Below are 23,421 nucleotides of genomic sequence, written 5' to 3' on the forward strand. Positions count from 1 at the left end.
GGGGTAGGAACACTCCACAGTCACTCACTTAGTATTTGCAAGCAGCACTGCACAGCGGACTCCTCACTTCAGTCGCTCCTCAGAGGTGGTTCCTGGCATGGAAGGCCTCAGGATACCTCTCCTCTTCCTCCATCGCTTCACCACATGAGGGTTGAAGGTACCCCCATGTGGCAGGCCGGTACTCTACTCCACAATCAACCGTAGAAGATGATCAAAGACCCTTTCCCGCTCTCAGACACTCACATTTAGGCCGCCTGCAGACGAGCGGGTCGGATCCGGCGGCGAGAATTCTCGCCGCGGGACCCGACCCGAGCGCCTGCAGAGACGAGCGCGTACTCACCCGCGCCCGGCGGCCCCCGGCTCTTTCATGTGCCGGCTGCTGGGCAGCCGGCGCATGCGCAGACCGGAGCCGGCGGCTGCGTGAGTGACGTTTCTATGCGAGGCTCTGCGAGCCCCACACAAAAATAGGACATGCCGCGGTTTGTTTGCCGCGCGAGATTTCGCGCGGCCAAACCGCGGCCGTCTGCATAGGAGTGCGTATTGTAATGCACTCCTATGCAGGCTTTGAGCGGCGGAAATCCCGCGGGAAATCCCGCCGTGGGATTTCCACCCATGTGCAGGGCGGCCTTAGGGTCTAACATACCACATGACAGGACATAAATTGATACTTTTCCAAACATGTCCATGCCACTTTCAGACATTAACCTCTCACTTGCTGCAGCTGTGCAATACACATAACAAGAGACTAGACAGTTTGCACAGTGCATCAACACAAAAGACATGACATGTATGACAATTATGGAGGGGCCAGAAATATAGACTTCGGGCCACTACAGTAACCATACGCTCATGTTAGCCCGTCTTAAGGGGCTACAAACAAATTTTTACGCAAAAGGTTGAAAGGGGAAGAGGGGGGGGGGGGGTCCTGAGCTGAACTTTTGCACCTGGGCTCCTAAACTTTTAGTTTTGCCCTTAATTACAATACCAAAGTTTTACTATAGCTTTTGTTTTTGTTGTCATATTGTGAGAATCATCACTTCTTTTTCTGTAGACTGTTGGGAGAACACAAGCCCCCGCACGTGCTCCCATGCACCCCCACATGGTTAACTAGCATTCTACCATTAACTCCATTACACTTCTACAATATCCAATGTGCCTCTCGAATCCCTCTCCCCCAGCTCCCCATTTGTCTCCTGCTCCCCACCCTAGACACGCGCCGCCACACAGTGCTAACAAGCATTTCACCATTCAGTGCACCTCCACATAACATCTTAATAGCTGCACCAACACACCGTACGCCCCCTGTGGACTCCATAGGCATCCCACAGCCTCCATTTGCAGTTATGGCGCTCCTGCGACGGGTCCCGAGACGTCCGAGATGTACTTTTTAGACTTACCGGCTCCCCATTCCGGCACCTGTGGAGGTCGGTGCAGTTGGACTCATCTCTGCAGCCTGTGTGCACACTCCACTGTGTGCGAGAGCACAACCTGCCGAGATGGGTGCTGCGTTGTCCCTGCGACTTCCAAGGAATGAGGGGCAATAAAAATGACATCTCTGGACTCCTCGAAACCTGCCCTACAAGCACCATAACTTAACTTATGGTGCTCATAAGTGTTGACACGATCACTATGTGCTGCCCCCCCATAAGCATCTCATTCACCCACGTACATTTAATTCACACGTCACTATTTGCCTCCTGTGGCCCCCACGAGCATCACACAGCCCTACGTGTATTTAAAGGGGGATTCTGGGCTTTTACAACCAATGACCTATTCTCTCGGTAGTTCATCAGTAGTTGATTGGTGGAGATCCAATGCTTGGGATCCCCTGCGATCATCCGGCCTGTGCAGCGGAGCCGGATGTGGGTATCAGGGGTTAAGGGGGTATGTGTACAAGCCCATTACAATAAGCGCGAGCACCAGAGGGCTAGTCCTGACAAGCAGGAAGTGTAAGGCCACTCTCACACAGCCTGCTTCTTACCGTGATTAGTGCGTGTTTCAGGCGCCGTGCTGGACACAGTGCAACACCTTTCTAACGACACGATTTTTGAGCGCTGCTTATTTTCAGGCGTTTTAGCGCTTTTTAACGCACCTCAGCACAATGCATGGGTGCGTTACAAAACGCTGTCAGACACAGTAGAATGCGTTCAAAACTATGTGCAAAAAGCACTGTAAACCGCTGCGATTCCGAATGCGGTGTTTTGGCAACGCAGTGTGAGAGTGGCCCAATAGGGGTGCAGTGCGATGAGAGTGATGCTGGCTAGTACACTTACCCCCCTGACCCCTAGACGTCCGGCCCCGCTGCACTGATAGGGGGATGATCAGCTGATCAATGGGTATCCTGAGTGGCAGACCCCTGACAATCTACCAAAGGATAGGTCATCGGCTGTACATGCCTGGAATCCCCCCTGTAGTATCACACAGCTCCCCCTTCACCTCCAGATACTCATCATATGCCCCATAACCCCTACGATATGCATCTGCTGGAAAGCCCAGCGCTGCTAGTCATGTGACTGCAGAAAAGTCACCTGACCTTCTGACGTCAGCAGGTCCTTACGGAATATATGATGGAGCCGTTACTGCTTTTCAATATGGTCGTAACGTTGACCGCTTCGTCCTCCTCACACACTACTTCCGTTGCCCTCCTTCCCCTCTTGATCCCTCTGCAACAGCAGCTTATAATAGGATCTTTCTCTTCTTTCCCTTCCATAGAACGGAATTCGTATTAAGCTCCTCCCCTCTAGTCCGGCCATGTGACCTCAAGACCACGTGACGGTTACGTCGTCAGATCTTTCTTCAAAAATCAGGAGCCAATCCATCCTCGCCTCTACGTGACGTCACTAGGAGGTTGACCAATCTGCGTGTTGGACGAGGGAAATTCCAAATTTGTAGCTGAAGCCGGTGGACAGAGAAGCAGGCGGAGGAGAATCGGCAGGGACATGGCGGAGGGAGACGCCGTCAAAGTGTGTGTGCGGGTCCGCCCGCTCATCCACAGGTAATGTCTCCGGCACAGAGACGTGTGTAATATACTGCGAGGCTCCAACGGTGATTGCGGCTCCCACTACAGGGCCCCCAGTAGTAATGGTACAGCAGGGCACTAGAGCCTCTATGCCCGCCCGTATCACATCTTGTATCCAAGCTAGAGGTGGTACAACAGGGTACTAGAGCCTCCATACCTGCCTGTATCACATCTTGTATCCAAGCTAGAGGCGGTACAACAAGGTACTGGAGCCTCCATGCCCACCTGTATCACATCTTGTATCCAAGCTAGAGGTGGTACAACAGGGTACTGGAGCCTCCATGCCCACCTGTATCACATCTTGTATCCAAGCTAGAGGTGGTACAACAGGGTACTGGAGCCTCCATGCCCACCCGTATCACATCTTGTATCCAAGCTAGAGGTGGTACAACAGGGTACTGGAGCCTCCATGCCCACCCGTATCACATCTTGTATCCAAGCTAGAGGTGGTACAACAGGGTACTGGAGCCTCCATGCCCACCTGTATCACATCTTGTATCCAAGCTAGAGGTGGTACAACAGGGTACTGGAGCCTCCATGCCCACCTGTATCACATCTTGTATACAAGCTAGAGGTGGTACAACAGGGTACTAGAGCCTCCATGCCCGCCCGTATCACATCTTGTATCCAAGCTAGAGGTGGTACAACAGGGTACTAGAGCATCCATGCCCGCCCGTATCACATCTTGTATCCCAAGCTAGAGGTGGTACAACAGGGTACTAGAGCCTCCATGCCAGCCTGTATCACATCTTGTATCCAGGATAAAGGCAGCCCAACAGGGTTTGCTGGGACGTAAGCTTACATTATGGGGTGCGAGGGAAGTGAAGTCCTCTTACTCTGGCGGGTCACCAGGCACAAGTGTCCCTACGAATGCCCGTTCACCTGAACACCGGGCTGTGGAATAGGAGGACTGGTCAGCCGACTAACCAACGCTCATTCGTTGGCTGATTTTGTCATTTGGGTGAGTATGAAGATTCTGGCTGCTCGGCTGTGTATCCCCCTATGTAAATGAACGGGATGATGACAGCTGGATGGGGTCTAATAGTGGGTGGTCCTCCGATCAGTGCCAGTGCTGGCCGACATGCCTGTCAGTCAGTGGTCTTCAGCACAGACAGGTTATAATCTAGGTGGTCACGGCGTATGCATGGGACTTGGGTGACTGGTGTGGGAGATCTCCTCCACCTCAGGGATGGGGTGGCTGGATGTGGCAGGGACTTCTGAATGCTTTTACTTCACCCACTGATTGAGGCTTATTTGGCTGCTGGTGAATATTTGTCGCTGCGTCTTTTATGTTTAATAGAAAAAAATCTAGAGAGAATTTTGAATAATTAACCCTTTCCAATCCACTGTCTGACGTCTGAAGACATTCTGATTGAAGGCTGTACAGCTCCGATGTCGAAAGACGTCCGGCAGGGTATTCTTACTGTAGATTACTGGCCCCTCTGTTGTCAGCTGTCTCTCCAGCATGTCCAATACCGCAGTACTGGCTCTATCCAGCAGATGGCGTCATTCTGTAATGGCAAAAAGAGAAAGCCTTCTAGGAAACTCTGAATCCAAAATTGGATTGTAAAGGGTTAACATTTTAAACTACATTTTCTGTTTTTAAGACAGTTGTATCACAAAAAGTCAATAAGTAACATTTTACCCTGTGTGTACTTTGTTAGTAGTTCTTGTTGTTGTTTTTTTGTTTGTTTCCTTTAAAGACGTTTGAAAACTAATAAGTTGAGCAGCAGTTCTACAAATCTTGAAGAAAACTTCCATAATTCACTTTAATAGGAACCAGCTTTGTCGTGGCTTTCAAAGGAACCTGTACCTCCCAAGGGCACCATAAACTAAGCTATGCTGCCGTTGGGGGAGCTGACTGAGTCCGGTGATGGACTGTTTAATCTTAAAGGGGTTGTCCCGCGCCTAAACGGTTTTTTTTTTTTGCATAGGCCCCCCGTTCAGCGCAGGACAAACCCAAGGGATGTGTTGAAATAAAAAAAAAAAATTTTTTTACTTACCCGAATCCCCTCTCTGCAACTTCTTCCTTCTTTTCCTCCAAGATGGCCACCGGGATCTTCACCCACGATGCACCGTGGGTCTTCTTCCATGGTGCATCGTGGGCTCTGTGCGGTCCATTGCCGATTCCAGCCTCCTGATTGGCTGGAATCGGCACACGTGATGGGGTGGAGCTACGCGATGACGCGTAGAAGGGGGCGGAGCCAGAACACCGCTCGTGCCCGTACCGACCAGAAGGGAGAAGACCCTTCTGCGCAAGCGTGTCCAATCGGGCGATTAGACGCTGAAATTAGCCGGCACCATGGAGACGGGGACGCCAGCGCAGGGAAGGTGAGTGAATAACTTCTGTATGGCACATATTTAATGCACGATGTACATTACAAAGTGCATTAATATGGCCATACAGAAGTGCTGAACCCCACTTGCTTTCGCGGGACAACCCCTTTAACCCCCTGACTCCTGCGCGGTCACCTGCTGAAGATTGCACGGCAGCCGGAAAGCTGACTTTTTTTTTTCTGCTGTCCACAAGCGCTCTCATAGACTTGAAAAATAGTATTTAAGAAGTAAAATCTGTCTTCACTAACGCCGACTCCTCTAACCTGCAGGGAACAAGGAGAACAAGTAAATGTCTTGTGGCAGGCCAACAATAACGTTATATCTCAAGTTGACGGCTCAAGATCTTTCACTTTCGGTAAGCATTCATAACTCCTTACATCTGGTTACTTGGTGCTTCCGAGGCGGCTGTACGCGTGCAGATAGATCGCAGCGGGTGAACGCGGTCGGCCCTCCGACTCAGTTTGTGCCACTGTTGGAGCAAAGCGGGTCAAATCTTTAATATTGAGTCGCTGCAACAAGATGTCAGCTACATGGTTATGTATTGGGGACTCTTTATTCTTCTTGAGCTGACCGTATAAGGCATGGATGGGCCGTGTTCTACCATAGTCTTGGTAACCGGATGGCACCTTGTAATCTCATCGCTGGGGGTTCAGGACCCCCGAACAACAATGTGTGCATTTAGATGCTGCCATCAGAATTGACGGTTGTATTTAGAGCTTTAACAGCCGTGGCGACATCAGCGCTGATCGCAGGTGTTGTGGACGGTGTCCATTGCTATCAGCCAGCACCTGCCTTCTGTGGAGTCTGATTTGGCTTATGATCCCACGCCACATAAACCCCACACAACCAGGATGTAACTGGGGGTCCGATGGTGTTATGGGTTAATAATCACTGTGTACGACCCACATAAGTGATGCTGTCAGATGAGAAGCGAAGCTCTATAATATGTTTATAACACACTAGGTCATGTATCCGTGCAGCTGTTATACGATACTAGGGGATATAACTGTGTGTAATATGTTATTAAGGGATATATCTGTGTTATATGATACTAGGGGATAAATCTGTGCTTTATGATACTAGGGGGTATATCAGTGCGTTGTTTTATGATACTAGGGGGTATATCAGTGCGTTGTTTTATGATACTAGGGGGTATATCTCGGTGCGTTGTTTTATGATACTAGGGGATATATCTCGGCGCGTTGTTTTATGATACTAGGGGGTATATCTCGGCGCGTTGTTTTATGATACTAGGGGGTATATCTCGGCGCGTTGTTTTATGATACTAGGGGGTATATCTCGGCGCGTTGTTTTATGATACTAGGGGGTATATCTCGGCGCGTTGTTTTATGATACTAGGGGGTATATCTCGGCGCGTTGTTTTATGATACTAGGGGGTATATCTCGGCACGTTGTTTTATGATACTAGGGGGTATATCTCGGCGCGTTGTTTTATGATACTAGGGGGTATATCTCGGCGCGTTGTTTTATGATACTAGGGGGTATATCTCGGCGCGTTGTTTTATGATACTAGGGGGTATATCTCGGCGCGTTGTTTTATGATACTAGGGGGTATATCTCGGCGCGTTGTTTTATGATACTAGGGGGTATATCTCGGCGCGTTGTTTTATGATACTAGGGGGTATATCTCGGCACGTTGTTTTATGATACTAGGGGGTATATCTCGGCGCGTTGTTTTATGATACTAGGGGGTATATCTCGGCGCGTTGTTTTATGATACTAGGGGGTATATCTCGGCGCGTTGTTTTATGATACTAGGGGGTATATCTCGGCGCGTTGTTTTATGATACTAGGGGGTATAGCTCGGCGCGTTGTTTTATGATACTAGGGGGTATAGCTCGGCGCGTTGTTTTATGATACTAGGGGGTATAGCTCGGCGCGTTGTTTTATGATACTAGGGGGTATATCTCGGCGCGTTGTTTTATGATACTAGGGGGTATATCTCGGCGCGTTGTTTTATGATACTAGGGGGTATATCTCGGCGCGTTGTTTTATGATACTAGGGGGTATATCTCGGCGCGTTGTTTTATGATACTAGGGGGTATATCTCGGCGCGTTGTTTTATGATACTAGGGGGTATATCTCGGCGCGTTGTTTTATGATACTAGGGGGTATATCTCGGCGCGTTGTTTTATGATACTAGGGGGTATATCTCGGCGCGTTGTTTTATGATACTAGGGGGTATATCTCGGCGCGTTGTTTTATGATACTAGGGGGTATATCTCGGCGCGTTGTTTTATGATACTAGGGGGTATATCTCGGCGCGTTGTTTTATGATACTAGGGGGTATATCTCGGCGCGTTGTTTTATGATACTAGGGGGTATATCTCGGCGCGTTGTTTTATGATACTAGGGGGTATATCTCGGCGCGGCTGTTGGGTGATACTAGGGGGTATATCTCGGCGCGGCTGTTGAGTGATACTAGGGGGTATATCTCGGCGCGGCTGTTGGGTGATACTAGGGGGTATATCTCGGCACGGCTGTTGGGTGATACCAGGGGTTAGATCTGTGCAATTTTGTGATTAGCAGTCCTGGAATCTACAAAGTGGGCTACAAAAATGAGCCCAGCACCGCACTGTTAGGAAAGATGTCCAAAAGAGAATCTGTGTTGCCCATAGCAACCAATCACAGCACAGCCTTCATGGTACCTCAGCTGTGTAAGAAATGAAAGCTGCGCTGTGATTGGTTGCTATTGGTAATAAAATTACCAAAAGTCTGAGGGGTTTTTTTTTTTTTTTTTTATTCTGCCAGTATTCATTGCCTGGTGCTGGAGAACGCTCATGCAAAATTTTACTCAAATCGGACCAGAACTAAGGATTTGTGTACAACACAGGTTTCACGTTTTCCATATAAGATTAAGGACTGGTTTTGGACGGGCCCACTTTATACCCTAATGACCGTCTCATTCCAGGAGCCAGAACTTTTAAACATGTTTCTGTTGACATGGCGTATGGGGGCTCGTTGTTGTTTTTCCCTGGATGAGTTGTATCTCTTAATGGCATCATTTTGGGGCGCATTTAATGTATTGTAATGGAGGCTCAGTACAGCGGTTTTAGCTGGCGATCTAAACGCTCTAGAAACCGCCTGTGAGAGCGGCCTTAGGGGTACTGCCGCTGGCTAGGCAGGAAAATGACACAATGGCCCCTACGTACAGCTGCCGGAGCAGCGGGAATCGGCAGTAGGTGAGTTACAGGCTGTTTTGTGCGGTTTTTCTACATGGCCAGCTGGTTTAAAACTTGTATTAACTTTTTAAAGTTTCTTCCTTTTTATTTGTACCTGTCTTTTATAGATCGTGTCTTTCCGTTGCATGAAACAACGGCTGAAGTTTACCGAGATGCAGCCGTTCCCATCATTCGTTCTGTTCTCCAGGGGTACAACGGTGAGGGTCTTGGGAATTCGCCAGCAATGAGTTAACTTTCAGTAACTTTCAGTATGTTGGAACTTTGTGTTTGAGGCTTTATTTTCACCATTAGGCACAATCTTTGCATACGGGCAGACGTCATCTGGGAAAACCTTCACTATGATGGGTACGAAAGACAACCCGGGAATCATTTCTCTAGCAATTCAGGAGGTGTTCAGAATCATTCAGGAGGTAGGTTTATGTACCTGCTATGTTATACACTCTGGCCAATACAGGGGCATCCAAAGAGCAGTCACATCTATTACCTCCATATTCCCCACGTCCCTCTTCCCACACGGACTTCAAATCCCATGCTGGATATTGATTCAAACTAATAGCTTGCTTGAAGGTTTTGGAATCTATTGAGTTCACCGTGAGAATATACCCTCAGGCTGCATGCACTTTGTGGTGTGTTTAAAGTTGTACCCGAGAGGCTTGGGTGCAGCTCTCATTAGACACCGCACGGATAAAAGCCCACGTGCTGTTCGATGATCGTAGAGGCAACTCATTGATGTACATTGGCATGTCCTATTTCACGTCCATAGTACAGACAGGAATAGGACCTGCCATGAGGGTTTTTAAAAGAAAACAAAAATCCACCTATGTCATTGGGGACATGGCTGAGGACCATGTGTACAGCTACTGCTACTAGAGGTGGACACTAAGCAAAAGTGTTGGCTCCTCCTACCAGCTATACTTCTCCTGCAAACACCGAGCTAATTGATTTTAGGTTGGTGTCTGTGGGAGGCGGATCTCTTCCTTCGTCGGTTTTTAACTGGCGCTTTTTTTCTGGATTGGCAATGCAGGTCTGGCAAGAGACCCTCTCAAAACCAGAAAAAGTCCAACACTTGTTACAATAAAGAGGAGTTGTGACGATTCTATAAAAGTATGACAGTTCCCATCAGCACAGTAAGATGCCATTGCATTTCAAAGCGACTAAAGTGTTCTTAATCACAAGCCATAAATAAAGGCACCCTCTCAGGCTATCATGTCTGCCCAGGACTGGGGAGGGGCTTCTCTTCCTCCCCTCCAATCAGGGCCTTGAGCACCTTATCGCTGCGGTCCTCCACCTTACCTCCCTGTTCCTTTTCGTTCCTGTGCTCGCCCTATGCCGTGCCCACCTCCAGTTGAGGTGTATGTCCTGGTAGGCATATAATTGGTTGTGTGCTGTCTGGATTGGAGGGCTCCAAGGTCTCCTGCACAAATATGCTAGTGTGCAGAGGGCCTTAGAGAGCGCAGAGTGTAGCGCATTGATGACTTTATGTATGTAACATTATATAATCTTTACTTTCTTAAGGACCCTACTAGAGAGTTCTTGTTGCGTGTCTCTTATATGGAAATTTACAATGAAACGGTCACAGATCTTCTGTGTGATGACCGACGAAGGAAACCTTTGGACGTAAGAGAAGATATTAATGTAAGTGGAAACTTAAAATCTTTTGCCTACCCTTCTAGAAGCTAAACTTTTGGATGTATTTAACTCCTTAGGGACATGGCCTATTTTGACTGTTTTTTGGCGGGGGATTTTCATCTCCGCTTTTCAAAAGCCATTATTTTTTTATTTTTCTGTCGATATGGCCGTATATAAGGGCTTGTTTTTTTGCATGGCAAACTATAGTTTTTATTGGTAGCATTTTTGGGTGCATATAATGTATTATAAAAAGTGCGAGAAAACATTAATTATGCCATTATGTTTTTTATTTCTACTTTTCTCTACAGCCGCAATCGCACAGCATAAATGACACTACATTTTTTTTTTCTGCGGGTCAGTACGATTGCGATACTAAAAATATAATTTCTTTTAGGTTTCTCCACTTTTGCCCAATAAAACTTTTTTTTTGGAAACTATAATTATTATTACATCGTTCCATTCAAAGTTGCATGCCTTTTTCTTTTTTTTTTCCTCTTTTGGGTCACGAGCTGTAAGAATTTCACCTTTTTTTGCATAGTTTGTTGTGCAGGATTTTCTTAGATTTGGAAAAAAAATTCATACAAATATGGGAAAATTAGCAAAAGTTTTTTTTCTAAACGTGTTTTTTACACTTTTTTTTTCTTGTTTCTTACACTCTGTCTCTGTAGGGGAATTGATGCTTAACCACTATGATCGTTCTAGTAAGGCATTGCAGGACTTCTGTACTGTAATGCCTTATCGCTTGTAATAGCAATCATGGGCAATGGGAAAGCAGGACGCCAGTATCTCACGCCCTGTTACCATGACAGCCCATATGTGTTCCACGATTACATCGCAGAGGTTCGATGACAACACAGAGGGAGTGCCCTCCCTATGTGAATCCTTTACATACCGTGATCTACATAGTCATTGTCCTTGTGTACCCCTGCTGTTGTAGCGGGAGGCCAGCTATCTGTAACTCCTGATCCCGCACCATCTATAGGCTTACGTCCTGTTGCGTTAAGGGGTTAAAACCAGTCTACTTAGTGTTGTGTCCATAAAATTGCTAAAACCTTTTTTTTTTTGTTTTCTTTGCAGCGTAATGTATACGTCGCCGACTTGACTGACGAACTCGTCATGACTCCAGAGCATGTGATGCAATGGATCAAAAGAGGCGAGAGTAAGTCTTTCATTGCTTGTTAGTATTGCGGTGCATGGCACCATGGGTATAGAGCCTTCCACAATGAGGCTGACACTGGGTAGAGAAGCGGTTTGCCCCTTGTATGCAGGTTTATATCCCCCCTACAGGACCAGGCTAGTTGGCTTTTATCTCTTACTTGGTGCATCTTAACCAAACACTGAACGTCATGTTGTACGTGGGCTTTTAAAGGGAGTTTGTCATCTACTTTTAGCCCTATAAGCTAAGTTTATGGACTTAAAGTTGGTCAGCCGTGGGGTCCGGGGATGTAAGTTTTAGACCTTACTCCCTGGCTGTGAGTGCTGAATGTATTACATTGCTAAGTAGTCCGCCCATCTTTAAAGGGGTTGTCCCGCAGCAGCAAGTGGGTCTATACACTTCTGTATGGCCATAATAATGCACTTTGTAATGTACATTGTGCATTAATTATGAGCCATACAGAAGTTATCAAAAGTTTTATACTTACCTGCTCCGTTGCTGGCGTCCTCGTCTCCATGGTGCCGACTAATTTTCGGCCTCCGATGGCCAAATTAGCCGCGCTTGCGCAGTCCGGGTCTTCTGCTGTCTTCAATGGGGCCGCTCATGCAGAATGCCGGCTCCGTGTAGCTCCGCCCCGTCACGTGCCGATTCCAGCCAATCAGGAGGCTGGAATCGGCAATGGACCGCACAGAAGCCCTGCGGTCCACAGAGAGACAGGATCCCGGCGGCCATCTTCAGCAGGTGAGTATGAAGACGCCGGGATTCGGGTAAGTACTACCCGGTGTGTTTTTTTAACCCCTGCATCGGGGTTGTCTCGCGCCGAACGGGGGGGGGGTTAAAAAAAAAAAAAAAAAAAACCGTTTCGGCGCGGGACAACCCCTTTAAGTTAAAGCGCACTGCTCAATGCATTCAGCGGTGGCTTTCAGTGCTCACACCGGGGAAGATAAAACTTTACATCCCCAGACTCAACGGGTCAGTTACTTCAGGCCCATAAACTAAACTTATAGGGCTAATACTAGGGAACACTCCCTTTTTAAATGACCATTGCATATTAAGAACTGGGAACACCAGTGATACCCTCATAAACACACGGGGATACAAATCACATGGTCCTGTCTGTGGGCAGTAGAACACTGCAGACTTTGAATTTACCATGAAGAGTAGTAGAATATTCTATGTTAACCATATTCATCACTTTCCAAGCAGTTCGGTAGGTTTCAAAATATTCACTGTTCCCTTCTATGTTGCAGAAAACCGGCATTACGGAGAGACAAAAATGAATGATCGCAGCAGCCGCTCTCATGCTATATTTAGAATGGTAAGTGATTTTGTATTTTTATTTTTTTTTTGGTGGGGGCGGGGTCGTTCTTTTTTTAGTGTGTCTTAACAAACATTTGTCTGAGTAGATTATTGAAAGCCGTGAGAGGATTGAATCAGGAAATGCAGAGAACTGTGATGGAGCCGTTATGGTATCTCATCTGGTAAGTAATATCCCCATTTTTAAACCTAATATGATAAGGATGTTTCTGGAAAGTCTAAAAATCTAATCTGTTTTTAGACACATTTAAAATGTTTTATTTCGTTTTTCTTGCCTCTCCCCTCTTCAGAATCTTGTTGATTTGGCTGGCAGTGAAAGAGCAAGCCAGACCGCCGCAGAGGGTGTGAGACTTAAAGAAGGATGTAATATCAACCGCAGTTTGTTTGTCCTTGGCCAAGTTATTAAAAAACTTAGTGATGGCCAAGTTGGGTAAGTGTGTATTAGCTTAAAATATTTTCTTTTTCTTTGTTTATTTTGAGTTCTTTAACCCCTTAAAACTGCAGGCTGTACAGTTGCATCCTGCAGGTTCGGTATGGAGGGGAATCGTGGGTTGTTCCCGCTCCATACAACATGTGTGCCTGCTGTTTCTTACAGCCGACACCCACCAGCAACAGCTCCGATAAGCCGCACTGCTCATCGGAGCTGTTAAGCTTCTAAATGCTGCCGTCAATTCTGAGAGCGGCATTTAAATGCTATGATCAACGTTGGGGAAGGATGGGGGGGGATTCTCACACTGCCCCCTGCAATAAGATCGCAGGTTTCTGTGCAGTTGCCATGGCAACTGGGGACCTTCTAAAAGGCAGATTGCCTATCAAGCCATGCCCCCCCCCCCCCCTCCCAACTGTCGACGTATACGCCGGGAATACGGTGTTCAAAAAAAAAAAAAATACGCCCCTCCCGCGGTGCTGCTGCAGGCTGTCGCTCCCTCCTCCGCGCCGCCACAGCATTGCTTTCGGGATGCGGGGCTTGAATGAAAGCCAGCGCTGCGTTAGCCAATCAGTCATTCAATGATGTCACTAAAAATCCTGTTATGGCTGTCAGAAGATAGCGGAAGAAAGTTTAAAAAAAACTAAATTTCTCGTCTGTTACCGTTGGGGGACACAGCAAAGACCTTGGGTATAGCTTCTGCCACTAGGAGGCGACACTAAGCATGAAAGTGTTAACTCCTTCCACTAGCCCAACCCCCCACCCCCCCACCCCCCGCAAGCATCGTGCTAGCTCAGTTTTTTGCTTAGTGTCCAGGAGGCAGGACTGTCTCTCCTACAGAGACTAATACCAGGGAATAACGGAGAGGCAGGACTCTCCCCGTTAACCCCCCGAGGACAGCAAACAGAGGTGAACCCAACCCTCTGTTGTCGGCCGGGTCCCTGAGAAGACAAAGAGGCACACTGTGACCCGCCAGCCATAGAGCCCCCCCCCCCCCCCCCCACTCTTTCTAATGGTCCGGCATCCCCTGCCCCATCAAAGGCAGGCGATGGTGGGGAGAAGCTCTGCTGGAGCCGGGAAGCGACCCTATCTTGGTCAAGAGGTAAGTATGTGAGTTTATTTTGTTAGTCTGCCGCTGTGCAGACCATAATGGTTGTCGCCAGGCTTGTTTTTGCCAACCCCTCCGCTGCTAGTTGTGCCGCCTGCAGTGCTGCTTCGCCTGCTGCGATTTGTTACTGCCCCCGTGGCGCTGCTGGGTCGGCTCTAACTGATAGGCCGGCCGCGGCTTGTGTACTTGCTGCCCGGGGCGGGTTAATGCCGCCCGGGGCTGATTTGTGTTGCCGCAGTGTGCGCGCCTAGTTCTGCCATGCATCTACTGCCGAAGCCTGTGGCTCGTTTTGAGGCCCGCGATGGGGCTGCCTCGGCTGGTCACCTGGAGACAGCTTGCCCTCGGCAGGGCATGCGAACAAGTGCTGCCGTGCGGGCACTGTGATTTTCCCGCCGTGCGGGCACTGTGATTTTCCCGCCGTGCGGGCACTGTGATTTTCCCGCCGTGCGGGCACTGTGATTTTCCCGCCGTGCGGGCACTGTGATTTTCCCGCCGTGCGGGCACTGTGATTTTCCCGCCGTGCGGGCACTGTGATTTTCCCGCCGTGCGGGCACTGTGATTTTCCCGCCGTGCGGGCACTGTGATTTATTGCTTCGCTGCCGCGCGGGCAGCACGATCACGTGCTTCACGAACTCCCTCCCTTTTCCTTGAAGACGCCCCGGCCATGTAAAATTGCGGCCACGGGTGTTTGCAGGGAGATGCAGTTCCTCTTGCTGCAAGCACTGAATGTTGCTGCCATGCGACCATTGATTGACCAGTGCACGGCTACGTGTCATGGGTGCGGTCGCAGTTAGAAGGCGCCCGCAGTTTTCTATCGTTACGCGGCTACAGTCTCTGGTGGTGCAGCTGGCCAGCGTGCAAATCACACCGGGTACTCAGCTATACTGTGCTCCAGACCGGCTTGAGCCTTGCTTGGTAGCTCCCCTATTGCTCTCCTGCAGTTCCCTGCAGCCAAGCGGACCGCAACGTCTCTGCCCAGGATGACACGGGGACGACCAGAGCCACTGCCAAGTGTGCTCTCGCTGCAGTACAACATACTTCCAGCAAAGGATAATCTCGTCTTACTGACAACAGCGTTCAAACCGATTATCAGCATTTCCCAGGCATGTTGAGTCCTGTAGCACCTTCCATACCCAAGGAGTGCTCATACAGGGAGTCCCTGGACTCATGGCTCCTCTTGTCTGCCCCGCCTGGGTTGAACATTGGCTGCCTACTAGCCCCCCGGTTATTGCAGCCTACAACAGTGTCCGCATCCAGGATGACATGCGGACGGATCTGTCAGGGCCACATATTATATGCACTCTCGCTACAGCACGAGAGTACAGCCAACAGACAAAATCTCGTCCTACTGACAGCAGTATTCAAACTGGTTGTCAGCACTATCCCGGGCGTGCTGAGTCCTGTAGTACCTTCCATACAGAAGGAGCACTTACACAGGGACTCGCTGGACGCAGCGCCCCTGCCTGTCCGCCCCACACCGGGTTGAGTCTTCACTAACTGTAGTTCCCCGGTGCTCCTCCTGCAATCCAGGATGACACGCAGACAGGACCGGCCAGAGCTACGTACGAGATTACACCCAGTCGTACAATATCTCATCTGCGACAACAGTGCCAAACTCTTGTCAGCATTATTCCGGGCTCCTGAGACCTGTGGTACCTCTCTGCGGAAGGAATACTGTGATCAGGGAATTATCCGAACTCGTCGCTCCTCGTGTATGTGCTTGGTTGAGCCATCCCTATTGTCAGGCTCTCCAGGTGCCCCCTGCAGTTCCCTGCAGCCAGACGTGCCGCGGTGTCTGAGTCCAGTGGCGTCCAGAGCCACGTTCCATGTGCGCTCTTGCTACATTACGAGAGTCCCATTCAGCCGGAGGATATATCGTCCTATGAAGGGCTCGAACTGATAGTCAGCATGCTCCAGGCTTGCTGACACATGTGGTACCTTCCATCTGAAAGGAGCTCTCCTACTCAGGGATCCTCCGGACACATCCCCTCATGTCTGGTCCGGACCCGGTCGAGACCTCCCTAGCGGCAGCTCTCTGCACCCTCCTGCACTCCCCTGCAGGCAACATATTGCAGTATCCGTGACCAGGATGACACGTGGACAGGGGGTGACCAGAGTCACTGGCTATGTGTGCGGTCCCTGCAATTCGAGTTTTACCTCCAGCGGAAAATATCTTGCTCACAGGCAATGGACTCTATTTGACGGTCAGCTGTATTCTGACCTCGATGGGACCTGGGGTACCTTCCTTATGGAAGAAGTACCGGCACGGGAATACCCTGCAGGCATCACTCATCATGCCGGTCCGGGATGGGCCGGTCCTAACGGCTAGCTACCCGGTTGTTGCCGCCGGCGGTTTCCTGCAGCACAGCCAAGTATTATGGGCGCTCACTACAGTGGGGAGACGCCCAGAATACGTCCTATGAACAAGGTCAACGGCCTGTTGGCGTCCTCCAACCTGCTGAGACCGGCGGTACCTTCCAGATGGAAAGAGTACTATTCATAGGAACTCGTCAAACGCATTGCGCCTCCTCTTTGCCCTGCAGCCAGTGAGCCTTTGTGATTCAGCCGCGTACGTTCGGACGTGGATAGCCTACAGCCATGATACCCTGCTGCCCCCTGATGGGTGCAGAACAGCCCACGTTTCCCCTATATTGTGACTGGGCAGATGCGGGACATAAGGTGAACTGTAAGTCAGAGTAGTCTCTAATTTAGCTGCTCGAGCATTCACCACAGATCGCATAAGGAGGTTAACACGTCCAACGGAGTTAAGTTGGACGGATCCAGGAGCAAGCTGTGACCCAACCGCGCCCTGCCTGCATTATTGCTTTGCAGGAAACCGTGTGACATTCTATACTTGTACTGTTGGCAACCCCTGGGGATCGTCCCTTTACACTTAGGTTACCTCCCTTTACTTAGGTTACCTCAAAAGGGACCAGCGAGATTTCCGTACCAGTGTGCCAGTACTGTATTTCCAACGTCCTGTGTCTACTGGTTTCATGCGGTGGCACGGATATGTCGGTACAGGACCAGCCCTAGTTAACCAATCCGTCAGTCCCTGTCCAAAGCTACACTTTTTCGGGAGCTCAAGATCACATGCTAAGGAGAATGCTGCGGCCATTCACAGGATATGGGGTTAAAGGATCTTTGGACACAAGTCCTTCTCAATCTACAGCTAACCAGGTTTCTAACAACATGGATGGGCCGTAGGGATATGCAGCATTAGAGCAATGCTGCGCTTCAGCTATGCGGCCTGGGACCAGAGTTCAGCCCTGGGCTCCTTGGGTCTCCCACATTCGGTGGCAGTCAGCTGCAAAGATGACTCCTTCAGATACTTAAAAGGTAACCGGGAACCTTCCGTCACAAGCTTCTTCGACCAGTAGCGGTTAGGGACTACAAGGGATCACGCCCTCGCAGCGGGACTGGCAAGGTGATATTGACAACCTGACGTTATGGAAGCTGATGTACAACTAGGTCGGATGTTGGAAGGCATGCAACTCCCCGGAGTGTCGACACAGATGGCTCCGCAGTCTTGTTTTGGACGCTGTACCAAAGGTCATCATCAGGAGACGGTTGTTATTGACCTGTCGAATATTCTCCCGCTGCAGTTGGTATGGGGATCCACTTCAGTGAAGTATCCAGTGGGCACCCTTCTCGGTAGTGCCTCTGCCAAGGAGCGCTCCGGTGGCAAGTGGGCGCGGTCTGACTACACAAGAGTACCTCTCTCAGGTAGCATCTTTATCGCGCGGGCACGCTGATGGTAGTTTCGGCAAATCCGAGGGGACTTCTTGCACGGACTCTGCCTCACTGCAGTACACGGTGACAGTACCAGGCAGTTATATTCTCAGGCCGGGTTACGGCTCACAGTACTTGGACAACGGGTACCTGGTTGAAAGCTTCTTATCAGGAGTTTTTTTTTCTCCAAAAGATGGTTGTGGCCGTCACTTAGGCTCTTTACACTCCGTTCGGAGTATGCTGGGTAACTAGTCATCCATTAAGGTTAAAGAGAAGATTTGCCTCCTTACTCATGCAACTTCTTATTTTTTCCTGCCCCCTTGGGTACTGCTGTAGAACGTCCCAAGGTCTTTGCTGTCCCCCAATGATACAGACGAGAAAACTAGATTTTATAAGAACTTACCGTAAAATCTCTTTCTCGTCTTGTTCATTGGGGGACACAGCACCCACCCAGTCTGGTATTGGGTCTGTAACATATCCTGAGTGGGAGGATTCTCGGTGCAGTCGCACACGGGTTGGAATGAGTTACAGTTCGTGAGTATGGTTTTGTACTATGTATTATTGTCGTATCCTACTGGCTGCTCCTGCTAGCTGTTTGTATGCAAGCAGTATGATGCTTGCAGGGGAAGTATAGCTAGTGGGAGGAGTTAACACTTTTATGCTTAGTGTCGCCTCCTAGTGGCAGAAGCTATACCCAAAGTCAGAGCTGTGTCCCCCAATGAACAAGACGAGAAAGAGATTTTATGGTAACTTCTTACAAAATCTAGTTATTTTTAGAAAAAATAAAGGTAATACAGCAAAAAAATTTTTTTATAAATTTGGGATTGTAGTAATTGTGCTGACCCATGGAATAAAGTTAGGTCATTTTTGCAGTATGTGCACCATACCAACAAGATGCACCCAAAGATGGCGGAATTCTGTTTTTGTTATTTCTTCCATTTCACTCCACTTAGAATTTTTTACGCTTTTCAGTATATTATATACTACCAATAAAAAAGACAACTCGTCCTGCAAAAAAACAGGCCCTCATACGACTAGGTTGATGCGTTTTTTTTTAAAGGAGAGGGGCGGGGGAAGGGCCGCGTCCATAAGGGGGTAATGTAAACCCTTCTGTTCTGTTTAAAACCCTCATGAAAGTATTGCTATAGCTTATGTTTCAGCAGTTAACCTTTATCTTATTTATTTCTTTAAACAGCGGCTTTATAAACTATCGTGATAGTAAGCTCACCCGGATTCTGCAAAATTCATTTGGTGGCAATACAAAGACTGTAGTAATTTGTACTGTGACACCCGTTTCATTGGATGAGACCCTCAGTACTCTGCAGGTAATTAGTAGTAGCCTCTTTATCCTTTTTTCGTTGTCCTAGTCTTACAAAATGTGACTACTACATGTGCTGCCAAACTTCTAACATGATTGCAAGTTGCTATACTGTACCTGCTAGGGGTGGTTTATAGGGCCAGAAGTAGGTGACGGTCTGTTAGTACTGAAACTTACAGATTGGGTCACTGCAAACGTAATGCACAGCACAAAACTTACTAGAACACTTGGCTCATTCACATAACCGTATTTTCATGGCGTAATATACGTTCGTGTGATGCGCAGTGAATAGAGTCAATGTAATGAAGTAAATGGATTTTTGTCGATCCATTCTCCTTAGCATGTAAACATAGTGTGTAGATACATGCGAGATGATCGCAACATCCTCTTTCTCCGCATACCACGCAGCGTGAGCCCTATTCTGTTCTGTGGGCAGCGTATGCAACGATGTCCGTGTGTAATACATGGCCTATAGGAGGCGATGCATACGCCACCCCGCTATGATTTTCCCAATTTGAAACCCTCCTAACTCCTGTTTTAATGACCATCTAATATATAAACTTGATATTAATGGAAACAATCTCACAATGTTCCTTTAGCGAGGCTGTCTTTGCCCATAGCAACCAATTACAGCACAGCTTTTATTTTACCTCAACAGCTAGAGAAATGAAAGCTGCGCTGTGATTGGCTGCTATGGGTAACAAGGATGATCTTATGTTAGACAGTTATGCTAAGTGAGGCTCAAAAACCTATTCTGTCATCGTCGCTAGAGGAATACAAGACCGCTTTTTGTCCTTGCTTTTCACGTCTACCAGTCTGTTAGTGCGCAATGTCATTTTCGAACAGTTTGGTGATGATCCACCCAGCGGATGTGCAATTTTGTAAGTGGTGACCCAATCTTAAGGAGAAAAGTCTGTAAGTGAAAATCATCTGGTCGTCCACCAGTAGGCGTGGAAACAGCGGCGCATCTGTGCAAGTTTCGTACAAAGTGCTCATAAATCCACCGTCGCAGCAAGCGGAGAATTGGAAGCCCTGCCGATTGTCTGACTGTGCGGAAGATTCTGCGCAAACGTTTGCAATGTTATTCCTACCAACTGCAATTGTTACGCTAAAACCAAAGGAGAAAGGTAGGCGACGTTCTGTCTGCGAGAGGATGCAAACTAATGGAAACTGATGATTTTTAGTGATGAAGCCGCCTTCCAGCTTTCAATTGGTTAACAAATATGTCAGAATCTGGGGTGGTGGGGGAGCCCACCTGTTTACATGGAGCGTATGTGTGACTCCCCAAGGTGAATGTGTTCTGCACTATAACCTGTAGAAGAGCATATGGCTGCTTCTTAATCCATGAGGAAACAGTCCCGGGTATTTTGTACCTGGACGCTACAGATATAGCTTCTACCGCAGCCGGAACAGGGAATCCCAGGTTTCGTCTTCCAATAGGATCGGCATCCCTTCAGCAAAACTGCACCCAAATAGGAATGGTTTTGCAGTTGGTGCCCAGACAATCTCTTATCTTTCCTAACTAATTCTTTTCTAATCTTACTGGTATCCTTGTCACTGTTGGTAGCATGAGTCTAATCAGGTAGTCCTGGTCCTCCATAGTGGCATATCCATGCGTGCCGTCTTGAGTTTGCTGTATCTCCCAGCACAGTCTCCAGAACGTGGAGCAGATATCGGGATGCGGGCTGTTAAACAATGAGAGTTAGACAGAAGTGTGTCAGGACTGGTATCTGCTCCTTTGTGCCAGAAGGAACAGGAAGAGCACTGCCAGAGCTCTACAAAATAATCTCCAGTGGATTACTGGTCTGCGTGTTTCTGACCAAGCTGCCAGAAAGATTCCCTGAGGGCCCAGCGTCCTATAGTGGAACCAATGCTCACAGCCCAGCGCCAGGCAGGTCTACCATTAGCGCCTCGCTCACTTCAGATGAGAGCAGGTTCACACTACGCACATGTGGAAGAGTCCATTTAAATCTTTTGTTCATCTTTATTTTTTTTTTTTCTCCCCAGTTTGCAAGTACAGCGAAGCACGTCCGAAACACTCCGCATGTTAATGAAGTGTTGGATGACCAAGCTCTACTTAAGAGATATCAGAAGCAAATCCTCGACTTGAAGAAGCAGGTTGAAAACGTAAGAGGATTTCCCTGTATAGTTGTTCCCTTGGTTCTTGGTTGCAGAATGTACATTTATGTTTATATCTCTAAATACTGTAGTAGAGCACTTCTTCTTTCTCCCTCCCTCCCCTCTTATAAAGGCATCCTCTGAGATAAGAGCCCAGGCCATGGCTAAAGAAAAACACTCCCAATTGCTAGCAGAAATTAAACAACTTCTAAAAGAAAAGGAAGACCGGATCTGGAATTTAAGCAACGTAGTTATTGGATCTTCACAACAGGCCCGTGAAGACCAAAGGGTAGCATTTCCTTTTTTCCTCTTTTTTTTTTTTTATTGAATTTCAACACGGTTTTCAAGATTTCGTTGAACTATATATAACATGACACTCTTTCTGCAATTCTTATTTTAAAGGTTAAATTGAAAAGGAGGGTTACATGGGCTCCTGGAAAGATCCAAGCTAGCTTGTGTTCTGCTGGGGATTCATCGTTTCAGATGGGATCTACATTAACCATGAGCTTTGCAAAGCGACCCAAGATGTCTGAACCTTTATCGATCCCGGAGATTGACGATTGTATGTGTACACTGTAATCTAGCAGTAAGGTCTTCATGCTCCTTTTTGAAAGGGATTTATTGAGCATATTTAATGTGTGGGATTTTTTTTTCCTCTTCACTCAGCTATTTGTGCAGAGACTTCAGTCTTTGAAGGTGCTGGCTGCGCACTCGATAACTCCGCTCAAGACCCAACCTGGAATTTTGAAAGCGGAGTCACTAGCAGGGAGAAGATGACGGCTCTGTCTCATTCCATGATCGACTTCTCATCCGAAAGTACCAGGTCTGTTATTTAGTGTGTGTTTTGCAGTGCTCAAAAGTCCTGCCTAATGATAGATTTTGAAGGTTTTATTGCTTTTAAACCAAATGTAAGTTGGGAAAATAAAAACTTGGCAGCAATATTATATACAATTAAAAAAATTTAAGTGAACCAATCATGACCTTTTTTGTGCCCCATAAACTACATTATGGTGCTCAAAGGTCAGACAACGGGGAGCTGTGTTTGATACTCATTGGCACTCTGTGAAGTTGCGTGAATACTTGGGTTATAACTTTATTTTTGTTTTTTGTTTTTTTGTATACAGCCTCGCATTCCTGTATTCTAATTTCACGCACTTTTGCCTAAAAAACAAGAATTAAATTTTTTTGTGTATGTATAATGTATATATATAGTGTGTGTGTGTGTGTGTGTGTGCGCATATATAATAATTTCTTCTTTTCCAAAAAAAAAAAAAAAAGTCACCCCAAAATCATGTCACTGGATATATGGATGTCTAGAGACTTCCGTGTATATAATTATTTGATTTCAGAAGATACTGTGCTCCCCTTAACCTCTGAAGTCTTTGCACTCTTGGCGCATCCTTCACTACTCGGAGGCCTCTAGTGAGTGCAGTGCCACTGTTCAGGTGATGCAAAGTGACTAGCACTGCGCTCACTAGCGGCCTCCAGGTGTCCGCTGAAAGAAGCACGCGGTACCTTCAGAAATCTGCTACGGAAGTCCCGTGGATGTTGACTGTTTTTGATGCAGAAATACTGTAGAATTTGATGTGCAAATTCTACAGCATTTCTGCTACCTGTGAACGTACACTAAGGGAAATGATTTTTTTTCATTTAGAGCATTTCATAAGTCTGAAGTGTGCTGTGAAGGAGAGCTGATAGGGGCAAAGTACCTGCCAAAGAAATATTTGGTGCTTTTTGTTCTAATTGGCCATAATAAGCAGCGTCTAATTGTTTACATTTCATCTTATTCCTACAGACTAGATGTGTTTTTGTTTAGTTGGTTTTTGTAACTATTGGCTTTTAAAAGCTATTAAGTAAAAGCCTGAAATCTACATGTAAGTACAAATAAAACAATAAACTATAAAATATACTGTACTTATTAAGAAGACTTTGTTAAAAGGGGTTGTGTGGTTTCAAATTTTAAAACTTATTTTTATATGGGCATGGGCTAAAATTTAAAAAAAAACTCATCTGTGATCATGCGTGTTTTTTTTTTGTTTTTTTTTTTATTATTTTTC

General features: G+C 47.5%; 1 protein-coding gene across 6 annotated transcripts in view; it reads left to right on the forward strand.

The window, feature by feature from the left end:
• Nucleotides 1–2,887: 2,887 nt before the first annotated feature.
• LOC136572915 (centromere-associated protein E-like) overlaps nt 2,888–23,421 on the forward strand; it is a 73,778-nt gene continuing 53,244 nt past the window's right edge. For all 6 annotated transcript variants that reach the window (XM_066573928.1, XM_066573931.1, XM_066573933.1 and 3 more), the window contains exons 1-14: nt 2,888–2,995; nt 5,626–5,711; nt 8,667–8,756; nt 8,851–8,969; nt 10,075–10,194; nt 11,266–11,347; nt 12,595–12,662; nt 12,751–12,825; nt 12,952–13,091; nt 19,124–19,253; nt 21,254–21,373; nt 21,498–21,653; nt 21,767–21,926; nt 22,031–22,187. In XM_066573928.1, the coding sequence (XP_066430025.1) occupies nt 2,940–2,995; nt 5,626–5,711; nt 8,667–8,756; nt 8,851–8,969; nt 10,075–10,194; nt 11,266–11,347; nt 12,595–12,662; nt 12,751–12,825; nt 12,952–13,091; nt 19,124–19,253; nt 21,254–21,373; nt 21,498–21,653; nt 21,767–21,926; nt 22,031–22,187 (1,559 nt within the window). In that variant the 5' untranslated portion in view covers nt 2,888–2,939. The remainder of the gene's footprint in view (nt 2,996–5,625; nt 5,712–8,666; nt 8,757–8,850; nt 8,970–10,074; nt 10,195–11,265; nt 11,348–12,594; nt 12,663–12,750; nt 12,826–12,951; nt 13,092–19,123; nt 19,254–21,253; nt 21,374–21,497; nt 21,654–21,766; nt 21,927–22,030; nt 22,188–23,421) is intronic.

This window comes from Eleutherodactylus coqui, chromosome 7, assembly GCF_035609145.1.
Source record: "Eleutherodactylus coqui strain aEleCoq1 chromosome 7, aEleCoq1.hap1, whole genome shotgun sequence".
Lineage (NCBI taxonomy): Eukaryota > Metazoa > Chordata > Amphibia > Anura > Eleutherodactylidae > Eleutherodactylus > Eleutherodactylus coqui.